This window comes from Borostomias antarcticus, assembly GCF_949987555.1.
Source record: "Borostomias antarcticus genome assembly, chromosome: 1".
NCBI classification, from domain to species: Eukaryota; Metazoa; Chordata; class Actinopteri; order Stomiiformes; family Stomiidae; genus Borostomias; species Borostomias antarcticus.
In genome coordinates, this window is record NC_140234.1 from 11,640,823 (window position 1) to 11,665,867 (window position 25,045).

The following is a 25,045-nucleotide window of genomic DNA, read 5'->3' on the forward strand; positions in this document are numbered from 1 at the left end:
TGCTGTTGTCTTGAAGGGCAGCTCTCAGTCATGAAGAGTTTAACTCACAGGGTTATAAACTCTCCCAGGGCACTGAAGCACATAACTGCATCATGCAAATGAGAGTTTCAGATCTATTTCAGCTGCTGGGGACATCCTCTTGAGAATAACTCAATTTGAAGTATCCTTGATGTAGTACAATATATGTACATTATCTCAAACGTTATCTTACGTTATCTAGAAAGTTTAAGATTGAAACACCAACAGCAGGCTGTATACTGGATGGGTAAAGATGAATTATCATTACATTTAGAAGAAGTGCAGATAAGTAGGAAAGACCAATAAAACATCCATGATGTCAGTGACCTTCTGAATACATCAACATTGTTAACATTGCATAGTCATGTGACCCTGAAGAGAAGACCATGTAGTGCTACTGGGCTAGTCTTCCTCATGTGGTCATATACGGTAGAAACAGTCTGTTCACTCATGCTTGGACTCTGAGTTCCTCAAATCAGTCAGTGAACACTTGTGTGAACTAAAGCTGCTGGGATTCTCTGTGGCATCTGTCCTCTGTGACTTCAGCACCACTGTTACAGTCATAAGTCTGGGATCAGCATCGTTAATAAAGGAATATACAACATGGATCACTATCACCGCTGCTGCGGCTCTCTGTCCTATGGACAATATGGAGGAATACAAACATTGGATCTAATGCTGGACCCTGGCTGCTCTGTTGTTATGGACTCTGATGAGGACAACACTTGAAATAGTTCACCAAAGTTTGGCCTTACAAATGCACTAAAGACTGAGCTCAATCAACACCTCACATGCTATTGAAGACAGTAGTATAGTGTACATAAGTACAGTGTTCAGTAGTGTTCAGTATTATTGTATAGTGTGTCTTGGGTGAAGCAGACAGCAGCTGTGTGATCTGGTAGAGCTGCAGCACCTCAACACAGAGAGGTTTTTGTACGGCGACTTAACCAGAGTCAATCACTGTGGTGGACTTTTGGTGGAGGCACCAGACTGGACGTTGGAAGTAAGTATCTGATGAAAATAACTTTTCAATCTTCTCTGTAGTTACACATCACTGAGTTCGTTTGTCTTTTCTTTTTTAACAATTATGTTTTTTTATTTATACAAACATTTTTTTTCAAGATTTTTTTCACGTTTTTTTTTGTAGGCTACATTTTATGAATAGAATACCGTTTGAATATTTCTTGTGAGTGCAATCTTTTAAATTCCACCAAAGAGTAGAAAACCTCTGGTGTAGCTAGCTGGAACAGGAGGGAGGTTTTTGTACAGGCAGTAATAGGAATCGTATCACTGTGGTACACTTTTGGTGGCGGCACCAAACTGGATGTTGGAGGTAAGTGACAAACCTTACTGATATCTGATAAATTCTGATCAAAACTTTCTGAAAGTCTGACATGAGATATATTTGGGGGGGATTAACTGTTATTTCTTTATATAGTTTTTCCACAAAACAGTATTGGCAGAGCCTCAGAACCTTCCGAAAAATGTATTTTACATAATTGTATGACTTTCTCATTTAAACGTTGGATTGTGTTTATAGGCGCTCACAGTGTTTGTATCAAAATGTCTGAAATGTTTTATCTCACATGCAGGAAACTGCTTGAATTCAGAAAATGCAAAACGATTGAGTTACTGAAAATAATTTTTATCGAGCAGTATTTCTTCATGTCTTGTCTTCTACTTGTTAGAAGGTAGAATGTAATTTCTAGAATTACGTAACACTTGCCTTCTGTTCTGTGTCAAACTATGCCTCAAGTTAGTAAATAAGGCTGAGGGGATTTTAAAAATAATTTTATGGAGAATAAGTTGACTGGATATAGATTGAACTGACTACAAACATCCCCCCAAAAACCGCCACTATATAATCTGCTATATATTTTCATTAACATGCGCTGTGTTTGTGTCCAGGTCAGCGTGCCCCCACCCTGACGGTCCTGCCCCCCTCTGGTGAGGAGCTGTCCAGTAAGAGTTCAGCCACGCTGATGTGTCTGGCCAACAAGGGCTTCCCCTCAGACTGGACCATCAGCTGGGAAGTGGACGGGAGCAGCAGGAAGAGCCAGGAGGCCAGCGGGGGGCTCCTGGACCAGGACGGCCTGTACAGCTGGAGCAGCACCCTGACTCTCACTGCCCAGGAGTGGACCAAGGCGCTGCAGGTGACCTGTGAGGCCCAGCAGAGCTCCCAGTCTCCGGTCACTCACACACTGAGGAGAGACCAGTGTTCTGAGTAGACCCCCCCCCCCCCCCCTGTGGAGAGGGGCAGAGTCCTCTGCTCTGCGCTCAGCCATTCTCCATCCTACTGATGGCTCACATGGAGACTAACAGGGAGCTTTGCTAGAGTCCCAGTGTCACTCTACTCTGTACACTGAAGTCTTATCAGTGCTAGTGTTGATGTGCTCTGCTGTTGGTCACTATTCACTCTGCATAGGTGCTTCGCTTTTATGCCTGTATTTCTTTGTTTGGAAGAATAAAGATTTGAACCATACAGAAGTGTATTTGGTCTTATTGAGGAAAATCATGATTTGCTGTCCTGTATCTTTATAGGTTTACAGTACATTATTGGTGCCAGAATTGAATAGCCGATGGCATCTAAAGCCAAGACAATACAGGTTAACATTTAAAGAGCAAAACAATATCCATTTTGAGAAATGTCAGTTATTTTACATTGACATTAATGTTTAAGATATCATTGCATTTTGTGGACAAACACATTTTAAGGTACAACAAAAATGAATTATCTTAAAATCTGATGACAGAAATAGTTCACACATAGATAGAGGTAGGCTACATACTAGCAATCATTTCCGATAACAAAATTCAAATGTGAAATATTGCAAACATTGGTGTTTATCTCTCGTATTGGAACCAAACTCTTTATTCAGCATTTCTACTGAAAGTAGCTGTAATTACACCACATACAGTATAGCTTTATAGGACAGCTTACTATAATAACATAGGCCGGTAATGTATGTTGTAATTTCAATGATTTGAGGTATTTCAATTATTTTGTAAGATTAATAAAACATAAACCGCCTTTGTACGCCTCTGTGAGCAGGAGAACATCTGGTGACAGTGCTGCTCTATTCTGGGAGTAGCAGATCCTCCCCACCCTGCCTATGCAAATCTCCCTTTCACTCCCACAGCTCCCAGTCTACCAGTTGAACAGTTTCACTGCCTAAAATACCCTGGACTGGGCCAGATGTGAGAGGGGTACTGTGAGTCATCTAATCATATCTGAGATTCATGTAACACAGAAACGTACAGTAAGTGGTGACTTCCTCGCAAGTCTTCATGTTAAAGAGACTTGAGAAGAAGTATTTGTAAAGGCAGTATTTGTAAATGCACTGTATTTGTAAATGCACTAATGTGCATAATAGACAGACAGATATTCAGAATGAACAGATTGTATTTGTTGTATGTTGTCTATATGTTGTAACTTTGTAAATGTTGTGTCTGTGTTTACTTGTTTTTAACAATGTACTGTGAATGCTAGATTTAATCCTGGAGAGGTTATCCTGCCGTAAACTAAGACATGCACAGGCAGAGGTCTGTTATTACAAGCTTCAAAGGAGGTCAGTAGGTTGATACAAGGGTGGCCGGGGCAGTAAAGAACAGCTGAAACCTATCTCTTTGTGTAGGCCCTGAAATTTCTATCACAGTACGGTGACCTTGGGTGTTATGAAAGGCGCCTTGAAATAAAATGCATTATTATTATTATTATTATTATCACTAGCAAACAAATGCTTATTGTTATGGATTTGTCTTTTTAGTGGCCATTTTGTATTATTAATAACTCTGCTACATTGTTTTCAGGAGTGCTTTGACATGAGTGTGGATTAGCTGACATCATGTGTCCTCATCACTGATAGATCCGTCTCAGTGTAACTAAGACCAGTGTTCCATGACACTGTCTCTTCCCCCTCAGCACCTGCAGGAGGTCCCAGCTGTAGCAGAGCAGTCACTGAGCAGTCCGACTGAGGGAGGTTTTTGTACGACTCTGTATCACTGTGTGAACACATAGACACTGTTAGATTCGTGTACACTCTGACAGTAGTAAACTCCTGCATCTTCAGCCTGGACTCCACTGATGGTCAGAGTGAAGTCACTATGAGATCCACCGCCACTGAATCTAGATGGAGTCCCAGACTGAAGTGTATTTGACGAGTGTATCAGGAGTTTGGGAGCTTCTCCTGGTTTCTGTTGATATCAGGCCATACAGGTGTAAGAGCCAGGACAATCATCTACTACAGGTCTGCTGGTTTTACAGTTAACCATGACCATCTGTCCTGGGAGAACAACTTTCACTGTAGGAGCCTGAGTCACAGTGATCTCTCCCCTGATCTCTGGGTAGTAAAAGAGAGAATGGAATAAATGTTAACAAAGAATCTTTGGACTTAAAAACATGAATTGGATGAAGTTAAAGCATTTATAACTACGGTATATCATAGAAGGCCCATACCTTGTATGTAGACGGCAAGAGTCCATATGAAGATGGTGATTAAAGTCATGGTTGTTGTGGGTGCTGTTGTCATGAAGGACAGCTCTGTCATTAAGTATTAAACTCACAGGGCTATAAACACTCCCAGAGCACTGACGCATGTACTGTCTATGAACAAACCACGCCACTATGCAAATTACTCTCATAGGGCCTGACTTTACTAGTGCAAATCTGGTCAAAGTGGAGCAAAGTTTACTGTAGGCTGCTATATCCTTGGTCTCCCCCTGCTGGTAGAGAGGTGTCAGTGCACGGTCAGTAAGCAGTGAGCAGTGTGGACTGAGAGCTAGACTACTAGACTGACTCTGAGTATAGAGGGCTCCACTGTGCAGGACAGCTGCTCACTGCTGCTCTGTTCCTGACTAGGGTTGCAAATTTCAAGGAAATTAATTAATCGATAACTGTTAACCTTAACAAACAATAGTCGATTAATTGATAAGAACGTCCCGCGCCTGACTTTGCTTTGCTCGCTTCATTTTTGTGTCTTCTTCCGCTGTCGTTGAAATTTCCTGGCATCCCAATTAGCCTTCACTACATGGCGTGGCACCCTCATGTGCAGTCAGACCTTAAATCATGATTACATTTCACACAACTCCTGTTGATAACATTTGTTCAAAAAAAAAAAGTTATTTTCCATTAACAAGCAATTAATCAAGTAAACAAACCTTAAATTCTTATCAGCAATTAATTGATAGTCGATTAACTGTTAACATCCCTATTCCTGATCTCAGCTCACTCCTCTCCTGTGTCCCTGATCAGACACTCAGTCCCTCCTCCACATCCATCACCAGCCAGCATCCAGAGAACCAGCAGTCTACACTCCGTCATGCACTCAGGGAACAGCTGGCATTCTGCACCGAGGTCAGAGTGATCAGCTGTTCAGAGAGAAGCCTGATGGGGTGTGAGTCACTGCTCTGATTGGGGAATATTTTATTATTATACAGCCTGATCTTAGTTTATGTTTCTCCGTGAGCTTCGGTGGACAGATAGGTGAGAATGTATAACAAATGTCAATCATCCAAGAGATAAACTCATGGAGACTTTGAAGATCGGAGGGCTTCTTGTTAGCAGAGATAAGTAGTTTGTCTTCAATGTGGTTCAGCTCTAATACACAGGGTCAGTCTGTATCATGTCATCCTCCCCTTGGCACCTGCAGGAGGTCCCAGCTGTGCAGTCTGACTGAGGGAGGTTTTTGTACGGCTCTGTATCACTGTGTGAACACACAGGGAGAGCAATGTTCACTCTGACAGTAGTAAACTCCTGCATCTTCAGCCTGGACTCCACTGATGGTCAGAGTGAAGTCACTCCCAGATCCACTGCCACTGAATCTAGATGGAGTCCCAGACTGAAGTGTTGTAGCATAGTAGATGATGAGTTTAGGAGCTTCTCCAGATACCTGTTTGTACCAACTTAGACACTGGTAAAAAATACCACAATCTCCATCCACATTACTGCTGGTTTTACACTGCAGAGAGACTGTCTGTCCTGGGAGAACAGCTGTGACTGCAGGAGTCTGAGTCACAGTGACCTGTCCTCTGGTTTCTGCAAAAGTAATATTGAAGAAATCGTTACACTCAGTATTATCAATATTATTTGTTTCAGATTTTAAGACTCTTGAAGGCATCAGTATTATAATCCTTTAAATAATTTACTACTACTAGCCTCACCCTGAATTAAGAGCGCTAGCATCAATACAAAGGTGATGATCAAAGTCATGGTTGTTATGGGTGCTGTGGTCTTGAAGGGCAGCTCTCAGTCATGAAGAGTTTAACTCACAGGGCTATAAACTCTCCCAGGGCACTGAAGCACATACCTGCATCATGCAAATGAGAGTTTCAGATCTATTTCAGCTGCTGGGGACATCCTCTTGAGAATAACTCAATTTGAAGCATCCTTGATGTAGTACAATATATGTACATTATCTCAAACGTTATCTTACGTTATCTAGAAAGTTTAAGATTGAAACACCAACAGCAGGCTGTATACTGGATGGGTAAAGATGAATTATCATTACATTTAGAAGAAGTGCAGATAAGTAGGAAAGACCAATAAAACATCCATGATGTCAGTGACCTTCTGAATACATCAACATTGTTAACATTGCATAGTCATGTGACCCTGAAGAGAAGACCATGTAGTGCTACTGGGCTAGTCTTCCTCATGTGGTCATATACGTTAGAAACAGTCTGTTCACTCATGCTTGGACTCTGAGTTCCTCAAATCAGTCAGTGAACACTTGTGTGAACTAAAGCTGCTGGGATTCTCTGTGGCATCTGTCCTCTGTGACTTCAGCACCACTGTTACAGTCATAAGTCTGGGATCAGCATCGTTAATAAAGGAATATACAACATGGATCACTATCACCGCTGCTGCTGCTCTCTGTCCTATGGACAATATGGAGGAATACAAACATTGGATCTAATGCTGGACCCTGGCTGCTCTGTTGTTATGGACTCTGAAGAGGACAACACTTGAAATAGTTCACCAAAGTTTTGCCTTACAAATGCACTAAAGACTGAGCTCAATCAGCACCTCACATGCTATTGAAGACAGTAGTATAGTGTACATAAGTACAGTGTTCAGTAGTGTTCAGTATTATTGTATAGTGTGTCTTGGGTGAAGCAGACAGCAGCTGTGTGATCTGGTAGAGCTGCAGCACCTCAACACAGAGAGGTTTTTGTACGGCGACTTAACCAGAGTCAATCACTGTGGTGGACTTTTGGTGGAGGCACCAGACTGGACGTTGGAAGTAAGTATCTGATGAAAATAACTTTTCAATCTTCTCTGTAGTTACACATCACTGAGTTCGTTTGTCTTTTCTTTTTTAACAATTATGTTTTTTTATTTATACAAACATTTTTTTTCAAGATTTTTTTCACGTTTTTTTTTGTAGGCTACATTTTATGAATAGAATACCGTTTGAATATTTCTTGTGAGTGCAATCTTTTAAATTCCACCAAAGAGTAGAAAACCTCTGGTGTAGCTAGCTGGAACAGGAGGGAGGTTTTTGTACAGGCAGTAATAGGAATCGTATCACTGTGGTACACTTTTGGTGGCGGCACCAAACTGGATGTTGGAGGTAAGTCACAAACCTTACTGATATCTGATCAATTCGGATCAAAACTTTCTGAAAGTCTGACATGAGATATATTTGGGGGGGATTAACTGTTATTTCTTTATATAGTTTTTCCACAAAACAGTATTGGCAGAGCCTCAGAACCTTCCGAAAAATGTCTTTTACATCATTGTATGACTTTCTCATTTAAACGTTGGATTGTGTTTATAGGCGCTCACAGTGTTTGTATCAAAATGTCTGAAATGTTTTATCTCACATGCACGAAACTGCTTGAATTCAGAAAATGCAAAACCATTGATTTACTGAAAATTATTTTTATTGAGCAGTATTTCTTCATGTCTTGTCTTCTATTTGTTAGAAGGTAGAATGTAATTTCTAGAATTACGTAACACTTGCCTTCTGTTCTGTGTCAAACTATGCCTCAAGTTAGTAAATAAGGCTGAGGGGATTTTAAAAATAATTTTATGGAGAATAAGTTGACTGGATATAGATTGAACTGACTACAAACATCCCCCCAAAAACCGCCACTATATAATCTGCTATATATTTTCATTAACATGCGCTGTGTTTGTGTCCAGGTCAGCGTGCCCCCACCCTGACGGTCCTGCCCCCCTCTGGTGAGGAGCTGTCCAGTAAGAGTTCAGCCACGCTGATGTGTCTGGCCAACAAGGGCTTCCCCTCAGACTGGACCATCAGCTGGGAAGTGGACGGGAGCAGCAGGAAGAGCCAGGAGGCCAGCGGGGGGCTCCTGGACCAGGACGGCCTGTACAGCTGGAGCAGCACCCTGACTCTCACTGCCCAGGAGTGGACCAAGGCGCTGCAGGTGACCTGTGAGGCCCAGCAGAGCTCCCAGTCTCCGGTCACTCACACACTGAGGAGAGACCAGTGTTCTGAGTAGCCCCCCCCCCCCCTGTGGAGAGGGGCAGAGTCCTCTGCTCTGCGCTCAGCCATTCTCCATCCTACTGATGGCTCACATGGAGACTAACAGGGAGCTTTGCTAGAGTCCCAATGTCACTCTACTCTGTACACTGAAGTCTTATCAGTGCTAGTGTTGATGTGCTCTGCTGTTGGTCACTATTCACTCTGCATAGGTGCTTCGCTTTTATGCCTGTATTTCTTCGTTTGGAAGACAATAAAGATTTGAACCATACAGAAGTGTATTTGGTCTTATTGATGAAAATCATGATTTGCTGTCCTGTATCTTTATAGGTTTACAGTACATTATTGGTGCCAGAATTGAATAGCCGATGGCATCTAAAGCCAACACAATACAGGTTAACATTTAAAGAGCAAAACAATATCCATTTTGAGAAATGTCAGTTATTTTACATTGACATTAATGTTTAAGATATCATTGCATTTTGTGGACAAACACATTTTAAGGTACAACAAAAATGAATTATCTCAAAATCTGATGACAGAAATAGTTCACACATAGATAGAGGTACATACTAGCAATCATTTCCGATAACAAAATTCAAATGTGAAATATTGCAAACATTGGTGTTTATCTCTCGTATTGGAACCAAACTCTTTATTCAACATTTCTACTTAAAGTAGCTGTAATTACACCACATACAGTATAGCTTTATAGGACAGCTTACTATAATAACATAGGCCGGTAATGTATGTTGTAATTTCAATGATTTGAGGTATTTCAATTCTTTTGTAAGATAAATAAAACATAAACCGCCTTTGTACGCCTCTGTGAGCAGGAGAACATCTGGTGACAGTGCTGCTCTATTCTGGGAGTAGCAGATCCTCCCCACCCTGCCTATGCAAATCTCCCTTTCACTCCCACAGCTCCCAGTCTACCAGTTGAACAGTTTCACTGCCTAAAATACCTTGGACTGGGCCAGATGTGAGAGGGGTACTGTGAGTCATCTAATCATATCTGAGATTCATGTAACACAGAAACGTACAGTTAGTGGTGACTTCCTCGCAAGTCTTCATGTTAAAGAGACTTGAGAAGAAATATTTATAAAGGCAGTATTTGTAAATGCACTGTATTTGTAAATGCACTAATGTGCATAATAGACAGACAGATATTCAGAATGAACAGATTGTATTTGTTGTATGTTGTCTATATGTTGTAACTTTGTAAATGTTGTGTCTGTGTTTACTTGTTTTTAACAATGTACTGTGAATGCTAGATTTAATCCTGGAGAGGTTATCCGGCCGTAAACTAAGAAATGCACAGGCAGAGGTCTGTTATTACAAGCTTCAAAGGAGGTCAGTAGGTTGATACAAGGGTGGCCGGGGCAGTAAAGAACAGCTGAAACCTATCTCTTTGTGTAGGCCCTGAAATTTCTATCACAGTACGGTGACCTTGGGTGTTATGAAAGGCGCCTTGAAATAAAATGCATTATTATTATTATTATTACTAGCAAACAAATGCTTATTGTTATGGAATTGTCTTTTTAGTGGCCATTTTGTATTATTAACAACTCTGCTACATTGTTTTCAGGAGTGCTTTGACATGAGTGTGGATTAGCTGACATCATGTGTCCTCATCACTGATAGATCCGTCTCAGTGTAACTAAGACCAGTGTTCCATGACACTGTCTCTTCCCCCTCAGCACCTGCAGGAGGTCCCAGCTGTAGCAGAGCAGTCACTGAGCAGTCTGACTGAGGGAGGTTTTTGTACGACTCTGTATCACTGTGTGAACACATAGACACTGTTAGAGACGTGTAAACTCTGACAGTAGTAAACTCCTGCATCTTCAGCCTGGACTCCACTGATGGTCAGAGTGAAGTCACTATGAGATCCACTGCCACTGAATCTAGATGGAGTCCCAGACTGAAGTCTATTTGAATAGTATATCAGGAGTTTGGGAGCTTCTCCTGGTTTCTGTTGATACCAGGCCATACAGGTGTAAGAGCCAGGACAACGATCTGCTACAGGTCTGCTGGTTTTACAGTTAACCATGACCATCTGTCCTGGGAGAACAACTTTCACTGTAGGAGCCTGAGTCACAGTGATCTCTCCCCTGATCTCTGGGTAGTAAAAGAGAGAATGGAATAAATGTTAACAAAGAATCTTTGGACTTAAAAACATGAATTGGATGAAGTTAAAGCATTTATAACTACGGTATATCATAGAAGGCCCATACCTTGTATGTAGACGGCAAGAGTCCATATGAAGATAGTGATTAAAGTCATGGTTGTTGTGGGTGCTGTTGTCATGAAGGACAGCTCTGTCATTAAGTATTAAACTCACGGGGCTATAAACACTCCCAGAGCACTGAGGCATGTACTGTCTATGAACAAACCACGCCACTATGCAAATGACTCTCATAGGGCCTGACTTTACTAGTGCAAATCTGGTCAAAGTGGAGCAAAGTTTACTGTAGGCTGCTATATCCTTGGTCTCCCCCTGCGGGTAGAGAGGTGTCAGTGCACGGTCAGTAAGCAGTGAGCAGTGTGGACTGAGAGCTAGACTACTAGACTGACTCTGAGTATAGAGGGCTCCACTGTGCAGGACAGCTGCTCACTGCTGCTCTGTTCCTGACTAGGGTTGCAAATTTCAAGGAAATTAATTAATCGATAACTGTTAACCTTAACAAACAAAAGTCGATTAATTGATAAGAACGTCCCGCGCCGGACTTTGCTTTGCTCGCTTCATTTTTGTGTCTTCTTCCGCTGTCGTTGAAATTTCCTGGCATCCCAATTAGCCTTCACTACATGGCGTGGCACCCTCATGTGCAGTCAGACCTTAAATCATGATTACATTTCACACAACTGATGGATTCATGGGCTGTGAGTCACTGTTCTGATTGGGGAATATTTTATTATTATACAGCCTGATCTTAGTTTGTGCTTCACCGTGAGCTTCGGTGGACAGATAGGTGGGAATGTATAACAAATGTCAATCATCCAAGAGATAAACTCATGGAGACTTTGAAGATCGGAGGGCTTCTTGTTAGCAGAGATAAGTAGTTTGTCTTCAATGTGGTTCAGCTCTACTACACAGGGTCAGTCTGTATCATGTCATCCTCCCCTTGGCACCTGCAGGAGGTCCCAGCTGTGCAGTCTGACTGAGGGAGGTTTTTGTACGGCTCTGTATCACTGTGTGAACACACAGGGAGAGCAATGTAAACTCTGACAGTAGTAAACTCCTGCATCTTCAGCCTGGACTCCACTGATGGTCAGAGTGAAGTCACTCCCAGATCCACTGCCACTGAATCTAGATGGAGTCCCAGACTGAAGTGTTGTAGCATAGTAGATGATGAGTTTAGGAGCTTCTCCAGATACCTGTTTGTACCAACTTAGACACCAGCGATTTGATGAACTACCACAATCTCCATCCACATTACTGCTGGTTTTACACTGCAGAGAGACTGTCTGTCCTGGGAGAACAGTTTTCTCTGCAGGAGTCTGAGTCACAGTGACCTGTCCTCTGGTTTCTGCAAAAGTAATATTGAAGAAATCGTTACACTCAGTATTATCAAGATTATTCGTTTCAGATTTTAAGACTCTTGAAGGCATCAGTATTATAATCCTTTAAATAATTTACTACTACTAGCCTCACCCTGAATTAAGAGCGCTAGCATCAATACAAAGGTGATGATCAAAGTCATGGTTGTTTTGGGTGCTGTTGTCTTGAAGGGCAGCTCTCAGTCATGAAGAGTTTAACTCACAGGGCTATAAACTCTCCCAGGGCACTGAAGCACATACCTGCATCATGCAAATGAGAGTTTCAGATCTATTTCAGCTGCTGGGGACATCCTCTTGAGAATAACTCAATTTGAAGCATCCTTGATGTAGTACAATATATGTACATTATCTCAAACGTTATCTTACGTTATCTCAAAAGTTTAAGATTGAAACACCAACAGCAGGCTGTTTACTGGATGGGTAAAGATGAATTATCATTACATTTAGAAGAAGTGCAGATAAGTAGGAAAGACCAATAAAACATCCATGATGTCAGTGAGCTTCTGAATACATCAACATTGTTAACATTGCATAGTCATGTGACCCTGAAGAGAAGACCATGTAGTGCTACTGGGCTAGTCTTCCTCATGTGGTCATATACCTTAGAAACAGTCTGTTCACTCATGCTTGGACTCTGAGTTCCTCAAATCAGTCAGTGAACACTTGTGTGAACTAAAGCTGCTGGGATTCTCTGTGGCATCTGTCCTCTGTGACTTCAGCACCACTGTTACAGTCATAAGTCTGGGATCAGCATCGTTAATAAAGGAATATACAACATGGATCACTATCACCGCTGCTGCTGCTCTCTGTCCTATGGACAATATGGAGGAATACAAACATTGGATCTAATGCTGGACCGTGGCTGCTCTGTTGTTATGGACTCTGATGAGGACAACACTTGAAATAGTTCACCAAAGTTTTGCCTTACAAATGCACTAAAGACTGAGCTCAATCAACACCTCACATGCTATTGAAGACTGTAGTATAGTTGTAATAGCCGAGTTATCCAAGGAACACGCAGAGACCAATAAGGCGAGTTGACTGTTTACTTCCACAGGAGTAGAGCACACCAAACAATTGACTGTGGCACCACCAACATGGCTGCTCAGAGAGAGCCCCCTATGAAACAGGAAGCACCTATATATAGTGTACAGATGAACCCTAGTGTCTCCATCTAGTGGACAGGTAAATACATTACAAGTCAAACCAGCCAGGATATTACACCCTTCCCCCCCTGATAAAGACAGTCTGAAAACAGCATTGAACAGAACCCTGAGAACAAAGTCCAACATATCCTACGGTCTAAAGTAATCTGGCGGTCGGGTCTCCCTGGTAGACCTCCTCAGTGCTGGTGGAGTGGACAAAGTCACAGGGGAGGTCGGCAGGGAAGGCTGGGACACATCTCTGTTGACCCCCAGCTCAGGTAGGCCGTACCCCACTACAGAGGGAACTGGGAGGGGCTCTGTTATGTCCATTTCAGGGACGGCAGACAGACACCGAGCCCGGGGAAGTTCCCTGGGAGTGTCTAGGCATGAGCCCCCTTCCCCGTTGGTAGGTGATGGGGAAACTGGACGATGCCGTACGTGGTCCACATGTCGTCTGACCCGCTGACCACTACCCAGCAGCACTGTGCATGACACCGGACCAGTCACGCACTCTACAGTGCCGGGTATCCAGGTGGGCCCAGAACTGAAGTTCTTGGTGTAGACTGGAGCCCCCTCCTGGAGACTCCTTGCTCTGGCGTGCTGATCGTGCTGTTCCTTCTGCTTCAGCTGTTTGTGTTGCACCCGCGACTGAAGATCTGGGTGCAGAAGATCCAGAGTTGACCGCAGTTTCCTGCCAAGCAGCAGCTCTGCAGGAGATTTGCCGGTGGTGGACTGAGGCGTAATCCTGTAACTGAACAAGGCACGTGACAGCTTTGTCTCAACCGACCCCCCTGCACTCTTCTTCAAGAGGGCCTTCAGTGTCTGCACCCCCCTCTCAGCCAGGCCGTTGGAAGCTGGATGCCAGGGGGCGGTGGTGACATGCTGGATACCATTCCGCACCATGAATTCCTGAAAGTCTCTACTAGTAAAGCAAGTCCCGTTGTCAGAGACCAGCATCTCTGGTAATCCAAACCGGCCGAAGCTGTTCCTCAGGCATTCAATGGTGGCCGCTGTAGTTGATGAGTGGAGAGGGTAGGCCTCCATCCACTTGGAGTGAGCATCCATAATGACCAGAAACATGCGTCCCATGAATGGACCTGCATAGTCCACATGTAGCCTCCTCCATGGCTTGTCTGGCCACTCCCAGGGGTGCAAGGGGGCCTGCATCGGCATCTTCCGGTTCACTTGACAGGTGTCACAGCCGTTCACCACCCCCTCAACCTCAGCATCCAGCTGTGGCCACCAGACGTAGCTTCGCGCCAGGCCCTTCACCCGGGTGATTCCTGGGTGAGACTGGTGCAGTTGTTGCAACACCGCTGGACGTCCCTTCAGAGGGATGACCACCCGGGCCCCCCAGAGGACACACCCCCCTTGGATGCTGAGCTCGTTCTGTCTCTGGTAATAGGGAGCAAAACAGGGATTAATAACCCCTTTAGGCCAGCCCCTCTCAACATACTCACGCACCCGGGCCAAAACAGGGTCTCGGCTGGTCCACCTCTCCACTTGTCTGTCCGTAACTAGAGGTGCCTCCAGGTGATCGAGCATCATCACTCTGCCCTCATCTTCCGGGTCCATCACTCCATCATCCTCCTTTCTTGGCAACGGCAGGCGGCTCAAAGCGTCAGCATTTCCATGATCCTTTCCTGTTTTGTAAACCATCACATAGTCATAGGCCCCCAAGGTCACAGCCCACCTCTGAACTCGGGGTGAAACCATCTGAGGGACCATTTTAGCTTCACTAAACAGGCTGAGGAGAGGCTTATGGTCTGTAACTATGGTAAATTTACGGCCATACACATAGTTGTGAAACTTCTTCACTCCAAACATCACTGCCAGACCCTCCTTATCCAGCTGTGAATAGTTCCTCTCTGCAGCAGTTAATGTGCGGGATACAAACCCAACAGGTCTCTCCGACCCATCAGGCATCTGATGGGACAACACTGCCCCCACTCCATAGGGAGAGGCATCACAAGCCAGTATCGCCTCCTTCTTCGTGTCATAGTGCACCAGGACCTGTGATGACTGTAGAAGAGATTTAGAGTGATCAAAAGCCCCTTGCTGTGCGGCCCCCCAATCCCAGCGAACATCTTTCCTGAGTAGTGAATGGAGAGGATCCAGAAGGGAAGATAGGTTAGGTAGGAATCGATGATAATAATTCAGCAGTCCTAGATAGCCTTTTAGCTCTGACACAGTCTTAGGTGTGGGTGCATCCTTAACAGCAGCCACCTTCTCAGAAACTGGACGGAGCCCATTCCTGTCAATCATGTGCCCCAGATACATCACTTCATCCTTCAGGAAGGTGCACTTCTGCCGCTTAAGGCGTAGGCCATGGTCCTCCAGACGCTGCAGGACCTCCTCCAGGGTTTTCAGATGCTCCGCCTCTGTTGGACCACTCAAAAGAATATCATCCAAAAACACACAACAGTGAGGGATCCCTCGGAGGATCCCCTCCATAATCCTCTGGAAAATAGCAGGACTGGATGAAACACCGAAAGGCAGTCGGTTATAGGTATACAACCCTCGTTGTGTGTTTATAGTAACATATGGCTTTGAGACCTCATCCAAAACCACTTGTAAATAAGCATGGCTCATGTCAAGCTTAGAGAACTTGTCTCCTCCAGATAGCTTAGCAAACAGATCCTCTACTCTTGGAATGGGATATTGCTCTACACTGGAAGCCTGATTGACAGTTACCTTGTAGTCCCCACAGATGCGGACCCCCCCACAGGGCTTGAGTATGGGTACTATGGGGGCAGCCCATTCTGAATGAGTCACTGGCTCAATGATCTTAGCTTCCAGGAGCCTATCCAGCTCAGCCTCCACTAAAGGTTTAACCGCATATGGGACCGACCTGGGTTTGAAGAACTTCGGTTTGGCTTCAGGATCCACATGTATAGCTGCTTTGACGCCCTTCAGAGTCCCCAGCTCATCTTTGAACACCGCTTCATGCTTCATAAGGACCTGCTCCAGCCTGCCGTAGTTCATAGTCTCCACCCGGTGGACGGTGTGCACCTCCATGGCCAATTCCTGGAGCCAACTCCGTCCTAGTAGATTTGGGCCTGAGCCAGCCACTACGATCACAGGCAACACTTTAGAGACAGTCTTGTGGGTCACAGTGACTCGGGCCATGCCTTTAACCCTAAGCTTCTCCCCGGTGTATGTCTTCAGCTTAATCGGGCATCTCTCCAAATTGGGCATAACGGCTAGGTCCCTCAGCGTAACATACTGCTTTTGACTAAGAACCGTAACACTACAGCCTGTGTCAACTTCAAAATGGACCTTGGTGCTGTTGATCATCACAGATTGTTGAATAGGGGGCACTTTGTGATTACGCTGTCCTACCAGGCATAGTGTGTGCATTGCATACATATCCTGCTCTGACTCAGAGTCACTACTCTCCCCCTCCTGTAACAAATGAGCCCTGCGGGACTTCCCCCTAGCTGTCTTCGGCACGTGGGACCCCCGTGGACCTGACTGACTCTGGGCGGGTTTTCCCTTGGACCGACACGCCCGCATGATATGGCCTCTCTTACCACAACCATGACATGTCTCTGTAGCGAACCTGCAGTCAGCCGGGTTGTGGTGCCCCCTGCACCTGAAGCACAGCTGGTCCGGAGATGGCGAGACTGTGGATCTCCGCTCAGACACCTGGTAAACCGCCTCCCCAGGTTTGCTCCGCCCCGCCGCTCCAGCCTCATCTCTCCACAGGGCCTGTATATCCTTAACATCTTTATTAGCCGTTTCCATAGACTGTGAAATTTCCCAGGCCTTCTCAAAGGTTAGATCCCCATGTGACAGAAGCCTCCTCTGAATACTGTCATCATTCACCCCACACACCAAACGGTCCCTCAACATCTGTAACAGAGACTCTCCATAATTACAGTCACGTGCAAGCTTCCTAAGTTCAGCCACATATTCAGCAATCGATTCCTCCGGACGTCGAGTTCTTGTATTGAACTTGAACCTTTGCACGATCTCACTAGGTTTGGGGTTAAAATGGGCCCGCAATGTCTCGACTAATTGAGGGTAGGTCTTTTCCCCAGGTGTAGCAGGGCTCACCAAACTCCTCAACAAACTGTATGTAGCTGGGCCACAACAACTGAGCAAAATAGCCTTTGTCTTACCAGCATCAGTGCTATCATTAGCCACGAAAAAAAAATCCAAAACCTCACAGTACTCCTCCCAAGTTTGGGACTGGCTGTCAAATGGGCCCACAGTTCCTACTGTGCCCATACTGGCTCCCTTCCTCCTCCACCGTCAGTTGATCCTCGTCGCCAATGTAATAGCCGAGTTATCCAAGGAACACGCAGAGACCAATAAGGCGAGTTGACTGTTTACTTCCACAGGAGTAGAGCACACCAAACAATTGACTGTGGCACCACCAACATGGCTGCTCAGAGAGAGCCCCCTATGAAACAGGAAGCACCTATATATAGTGTACAGATGAACCCTAGTGTCTCCATCTAGTGGACAGGTAAATACATTACAAGTCAAACCAGCCAGGATATTACAATAGTGTACATAAGTACAGTGTTCAGTAGTGTTCAGTATTATTGTATAGTGTGTCTTGGGTGAAGCAGACAGCAGCTGTGTGATCTGGTAGAGCTGCAGCACCTCAACACAGAGAGGTTTTTGTACGGCGACTTAACCAGAGTCAATCACTGTGGTGGACTTTTGGTGGAGGCACCAGACTGGACGTTGGAAGTAAGTATCTGATGAAAATAACTTTTCAATCTTCTCTGTAGTTACACATCACTGAGTTCGTTTGTCTTTTCTTTTTTAACAATTATGTTTTTTTATTTATACAAACATTTTTTTTCCAGATTTTTTTCAAGTTTTTTTTTAGTACATTTTATGAATAGAATACCGTTTGAATATTTCTTGTGAGTGCAATCTTTTAAATTCCACCAAAGAGTAGAAAACCTCTGGTGTAGCTAGCTGGAACAGGAGGGAGGTTTTTGTACAGGCAGTAATAGGAATCGTATCACTGTGGTACACTTTTGGTGGCGGCACCAAACTGGATGTTGGAGGTAAGTGACAAACCTTACTGATATCTGATCAATTCTGATCAAAACTTTCTGAAAGTCTGACATGAGATATATTTGGGGGGGATTAACAGTTATTTCTTTATATAGTTTTTCCACAAAACAGTATTGGCAGAGCCTCAGAACCTTCCCGAAAAATGTCTTTTACATCATTGTATGACTTTCTCATTTAAACGTTGGATTGTGTTTATAGGCGCTCACAGTGTTTGTATCAAAATGTCTGAAATGTTTTATCTCACATGCAGGAAACTGCTTGAATTCAGAAAATGCAAAACGATTGAGTTACTGAAAATATTTTTTATTGAGCAGCATTTCTTCATGTCTTGTCTTCTACTTGTTAGAAGGTAGAATGTAATTTCTAGAATTACGTAACACTTGCCTTCTGTTCTGTGTCAAACTATGCCTCAAGTTAGTAAATAAGGCTGAGGGGATTTTAAAAATAATTTTATGGAGAATAAGTTGACTGGATATAGATTGAACTGACTACAAACATCCCCCCCAAAACCGCCACTATATAATCTGCTATATATTTTCATTAACATGCGCTGTGTTTGTGTCCAGGTCAGCGTGCCCCCACCCTGACGGTCCTGCCCCCCTCTGGTGAGGAGCTGTCCAGTAAGAGTTCAGCCACGCTGATGTGTCTGGCCAACAAGGGCTTCCCCTCAGACTGGACCATCAGCTGGGAAGTGGACGGGAGCAGCAGGAAGAGCCAGGAGGCCAGCGGGGGGCTCCTGGACCAGGACGGCCTGTACAGCTGGAGCAGCACCCTGACTCTCACTGCCCAGGAGTGGACCAAGGCGCTGCAGGTGACCTGTGAGGCCCAGCAGAGCTCCCAGTCTCCGGTCACTCACACACTGAGGAGAGACCAGTGTTCTGAGTAGCCCCCCCCCCCTGTGGAGAGGGGCAGAGTCCTCTGCTCTGCGCTCAGCCATTCTCCATCCTACTGATGGCTCACATGGAGACTAACATGGAGCTTTGCTAGAGTCCCAGTGTCACTCTACTCTGTACACTGAAGTCTTATCAGTGCTAGTGTTGATGTGCTCTGCTGTTGGTCACTATTCACTCTGCATAGGTGCTTCGCTTTTATGCCTGTATTTCTTCGTTTGGAAGACAATAAAGATTTGAACCATACAGAAGTGTATTTGGTCTTATTGATGAAAATCATGATTTGCTGTCCTGTATCTTTATAGGTTTACAGTACATTATTGGTGCCAGAATTGAATAGCCGATGGCATCTAAAGCCAACACAATACAGGTTAACATTTAAAGAGCAAAACAATATCCATTTTGAGAAATGTCAGTTATTTTACATTGACATTAATGTTTAAGATATCATTGCATTTTGTGGACAAACACATTTTAAGGTACAACAAAAATGAATTATCTCAAAATCTGATGACAGAAATAGTTCACACATAGATAGAGGTACATACTAGCAATCATTTCCGATAACAAAATTCAAATGTGAAATATTGCAAACATTGGTGTTTATCTCTCGTATTGGAACCAAACTCTTTATTCAACATTTCTACTTAAAGTAGCTGTAATTACACCACATACAGTATAGCTTTATAGGACAGCTTACTATAATAACATAGGCCGGTAATGTATGTTGTAATTTCAATGATTTGAGGTATTTCAATTATTTTGTAAGATAAATAAAACATAAACCGCCATTGTACGCCTCTGTGAGCAGGAGAACATCTGGTGACAGTGCTGCTCTATTCTGGGAGTAGCAGATCCTCCCCACCCTGCCTATGCAAATCTCCCTTTCACTCCCACAGCTCCCAGTCTACCAGTTGAACAGTTTCACTGCCTAAAATACCTTGGACTGGGCCAGATGTGAGAGGGGTACTGTGAGTCATCTAATCATATCTGAGATTCATGTAACACAGAAACGTACAGTTAGTGGTGACTTCCTCGCAAGTCTTCATGTTAAAGAGACTTGAGAAGAAATATTTATAAAGGCAGTATTTGTAAATGCACTGTATTTGTAAATGCACTAATGTGCATAATAGACAGACAGATATTCAGAATGAACAGATTTTATTTGTTGTATGTTGTCTATATGTTGTAACTTTGTAAATGTTGTGTCTGTGTTTACTTGTTTTTAACAATGTACTGTGAATGCTAGATTTAATCCTGGAGAGGTTATCCGGCCGTAAACTAAGAAATGCACAGGCAGAGGTCTGTTATTACAAGCTTCAAAGGAGGTCAGTAGGTTGATACAAGGGTGGCCGGGGCAGTAAAGAACAGCTGAAACCTATCTCTTTGTGTAGGCCCTGAAATTTCTATCACAGTACGGTGACCTTGGGTGTTATGAAAGGCGCCTTGAAATAAAATGCATTATTATTATTATTATTACTAGCAAACAAATGCTTATTGTTATGGAATTGTCTTTTTAGTGGCCATTTTGTATTATTAACAACTCTGCTACATTGTTTTCAGGAGTGCTTTGACATGAGTGTGGATTAGCTGACATCATGTGTCCTCATCACTGATAGATCCGTCTCAGTGTAACTAAGACCAGTGTTCCATGACACTGTCTCTTCCCCCTCAGCACCTGCAGGAGGTCCCAGCTGTAGCAGAGCAGTCACTGAGCAGTCTGACTGAGGGAGGTTTTTGTACGACTCTGTATCACTGTGTGAACACATAGACACTGTTAGGGTAGTGTACACTCTGACAGTAGTAAACTCCTGCATCTTCAGCCTGGACTCCACTGATGGTCAGAGTGAAGTCACTATGAGATCCACTGCCACTGAATCTAGATGGAGTCCCAGACTGAAGTGTATTTGAATAAGGTATCAGGAGTTTGGGAGCTTCTCCTGGTTTCTGTTGATACCAGGCCATACAGGTGTAAGAGCCAGGACAATGATCTACTACAGGTCTGCTGGTTTTACAGTTAACCATGACCATCTGTCCTGGGAGAACAGCTTTCTCTGTAGGAGCCTGAGTCACAGTGATCTCTCCCCTGATCTCTGGGTAGTAAAAGAGAGAATGGAATAAATGTTAACAAAGAATCTTTGGACTTAAAAACATGAATTGGATGAAGTTAAAGCATTTATAACTACGGTATATCATAGAAGGCCCATACCTTGTATGTAGACGGCAAGAGTCCATATGAAGATGGTGATTAAAGTCATGGTTGTTGTGGGTGCTGTTGTCATGAAGGACAGCTCTGTCATTAAGTATTAAACTCACGGGGCTATAAACACTCCCAGAGCACTGAGGCATGTACTGTCTATGAACAAACCACGCCACTATGCAAATGACTCTCATAGGGCCTGACTTTACTAGTGCAAATCTGGTCAAAGTGGAGCAAAGTTTACTGTAGGCTGCTATATCCTTGGTCTCCCCCTGCTGGTAGAGTGGGGTCAGTGCAGGTGTGGGGTCTCTACTGTGTCAGCAGCATCTTTTGCCGCCCTTGGCGCGTGCCTCTCATGGCTTCCCGCCACCTCAGCAGATAGGCGACAGTCGGGGTGACGAGACACTCGCCTCTTCACTGCGTCATGATAACGTTCCTAATTTCACACTTGTTGACCATAAATTCTGGAAGAGAACAGTAGGGAGGGGGACCCGACTTTGAAACACTTCACTCTTCCTTGGGACACAGTGAACGCACGGTGGTCGAGGCTCCGCCTGCAGATTGTAGAGGCCTGCAAAGGTCATAGTTAAAAGTTAAAGAAGTGAGATTTGAAAGGTAAAGATGTTTCTCTCTCCTGTTCGCTGTCTGATCCTCGTGCTCCTTGTGAACGCCGTCTATTCTGGTAAGTAGCCTAGACATTGACTTGAATAAAAAAAATAATAAAAAAAAAAAAAAGCCTATAATCTATGATAGGCCTATATATGATCTTGATAAAAAATATAAAATTATACCATTTCCATAACATAGCCTATATGATAATAGTTCGTCAGCTTTTAACCCTCCATGTTCACAGTAGGCCTACTTACGCACGATTAAGATAAACCAACTCTTAGGCTAAAAGTAATATCCAATTTAAAGTGTGTATAAAGCGGACAGGATATCTAGTGTAGGCCTACATAACACAACAATTTACAACGCTAATGTACCCCCCCCCCCCCCTATTATTATATTATTTATTATAGGCCTAACTATGTAGGCTACATAACTCACCAATGCCCACCCCCGGCGATTTATTATTTATTAATATCCATATATATCACGTAGGCAACATCATCCATCTCATACTGTACACAAATTGTACTTATTGTGTTACTAGTGTTCATTTGTGAATTTTTGTAATTTGTAAATTTTAACTTGTAAATTTGTAATTGAGCATTAGCGTTTATCTGTGTCGAGCATAATCTTGGAGCCGGCAACATTTCACTGTGACTGTACACCGTACATTACATGTGACAAATAAAAGGAATAGGCTATTGAAGTATCATACAAATTTGAAATTAATAACTGCCGTCCTATTTTAGAACCGTTTTATAGAATCATTAATTGAGTTAGTCATTGTCGACCACTTAGTCTTAGTACTTACAAGGCCTAGTGTCAATAATAAACATTCTGTATTTTGGCTGCCTGCCTCGTAGGCTACCATTAATAAGTGCGAATAACAACCGCTCCCCGAATGTCGAAGTGCCGTCCAACGCATTCTCCTTCCATTGGTCTACTCTACACTATCATATGTCTTCAGACGGCCTCATTACGTGGAACCGGCTGATAAGGTCCATCGACCCCTCAGCCAGAGGGCCGGGTCCTTATCGATACTAACGGGTGTTTTAAGTTTATGAGAATAAAGATATGGAGTCTAAGTCTGCCCGATACGTTCATGGTCTGCCAGTGCGTTTCACGAGCATAATTGTCTGGGTTTACATGTAGACTGGAAAGCAGAATCCGCAGAATCCCTAGATATGCTTCCATGAACATGTATTCTACCCCGAGGTGGAACATTCCTACCCCGAGGTGGGAATACATGTGGGCGGATTCTGTTTTCCAATCTACTTGTAGGCCTACTTCTGTCCAGCACCTAGAGCTCATCACTTTTGGACGCTTTTTAAACCTTTCTTAGTCTTGGTCACTTTGTTCCTCTCGATCTTAACTTCACGTGCCTTCTTTGAAATGAAATCACTTTCGTGATGGACAGGTCGAGTTCTGAAGAAGATCAAGGAGCGCGTGCGTAAGTTCCAGTATGAGAGAGCCAAGCAGCACCTCCTGCAGCGCGAGGTCAATGAGCCCAGGCCGTGGGCGCAGGCCAAGGGAGGAGAAATCCACCAGGATCTGGATCACTTCGACAGTCAGAACACCGACACCTTCCCTCAGGTGAGGCTGCTGATGTCCTGTCTAGGTCTGTGTTGAGAGATACAAGCACATCGGTAATGGGTGCTGGGTTAAGGATAACTCATGGATTGTAGATAGAACACACACACCGGCTGTAATTTAGAAGGACTTCTTCATTTAGATTTCGATCCTTGTGGATCTTCATCAGGTCAGTTTCGACATTGTTTAAACGTAACTTTTACTCCTTCTAAATTACAGCGGGTGTGTGAGTTCTATTTACTATCCTACCTAGGTCTGAGTTCTATTTACTATCCTACCTAGGTCTGAGTTCTATTTACTATCCTACCTAGGTCTGAGTTCTATTAACTATCCTACCTAGGTCTGAGTTCTATTAACTATCCTACCTAGGTCTGAGTTCTATTTACTATCCTACCTAGGTCTGAGTTCTATTTACTATCCTACCTAGGTCTGTGAACACTAGATGGTCACATCAACTCTTCTTTTTCATATCTCTCTCTTTCTCTCTCTTCTTTCTTTCCTCCTTCTCTCTTTCTCTCTCTCCCCCTCTCCTCCCTCTCTCTTTCTCTCTTTCTCTCTCTCCCCCTCTCCTCCCTCTCTCTTTCTCTCTTTCTCTCTCTCCCCCTCTCCTCTTTCTCTCTTTCTCTCTCTCCCCCTCACCTCTTTCTCTCTTTCTCTCTCTCCCCCTCTCCTCCCTCTCTCTTTCGCTCTCTTTCTCTCTCTCCCCCTCTCCTCCCTCTCTCTTTCTCTCTTTCTCTCTCTCCCCCTCACCTCTTTCTCTCTTTCTCTCTCTCCCCCTCTCCTCTTTCTCTCTTTCTCTCTCTCCCCCTCTCCTCTTTCTCTCTTTCTCTCTCTCCCCCTCTCCTCCCTCTCTCTTTCTCTCTCTCCCCCTCTCCTCTTTCTCTGTTTCTCTCTCTCCCCCTCTCCTCTCTCTCAGAGGTTTTTTGTGAACGAGGCCTACTGGGAGCATTCCGATGGCCCTGTGTTCCTCTACATCGGAGGGGAGGGGCCTATCTCAGAGATCAGTGTCCTGGCAGGTATGCTACGCTACGCTACGCTACGCTATGCTACGCTATACACCATCTCTGCTCTGGCAGCGTCCTCGGATCTGAACAGGAAATAAAAATGCACTGAGGCATTTTAAGGCATGCTGGGAATGTGATACTCGCTTTTGGTTTGCATGACGCTTCTTTGCTTTCGCCTGTTGCCCCATCTCTCCTCTCCTCCTCTCATCCCTCCATCTCTCCTCTCCTCCTCTCATCCCTCCATCTCTCCTCTCCTCCTCTCATCCCCCCATCTCTCCTCTCATCCCCCTATATCTCCTCTCCTCCTCTCATCCCTCCATCTCTCCTCCTCTCATCCCTCCATCTCTCCTCTCCTCCTCTCATCCCTCCATCTCTCCTCCTCCTCATCCCTCCATCTCTCCTCTCCTCCTCTCACCCCCATATCTCCTCTCCTCTTCTCCTCCTCATCCCTCCATCTCTCCTCTCCTCCTCTCCTCCCCCTATCTCTCCTCTCCTCCTCCTCATCCCTCCATCTCCAGGGCACCATGTGGACATGGCCGAG

At 44.2% G+C, this 25,045-nt stretch overlaps 1 protein-coding gene and 1 gene segment (V, D, J or C); both read left to right on the top strand.

Moving 5' to 3' along the window:
• The first annotated feature begins 18,161 nt into the window (after positions 1–18,161).
• Positions 18,162–19,099, top strand: LOC311314831 (Ig kappa-b4 chain C region-like). The segment is given in 2 exons: positions 18,162–18,198; positions 18,775–19,099.
• A 2,727-nt stretch (positions 19,100–21,826) lies between these two features.
• LOC311308466 (thymus-specific serine protease-like) lies at positions 21,827–25,045 on the top strand (the record flags this gene model as incomplete). Its single annotated transcript, XM_084437425.1, has 4 exons — positions 21,827–21,980; positions 23,328–23,503; positions 24,417–24,516; positions 25,023–25,045. Coding segments are annotated over exons 1-4 (360 nt in total), but the record flags the coding sequence as incomplete, so codon positions are not given.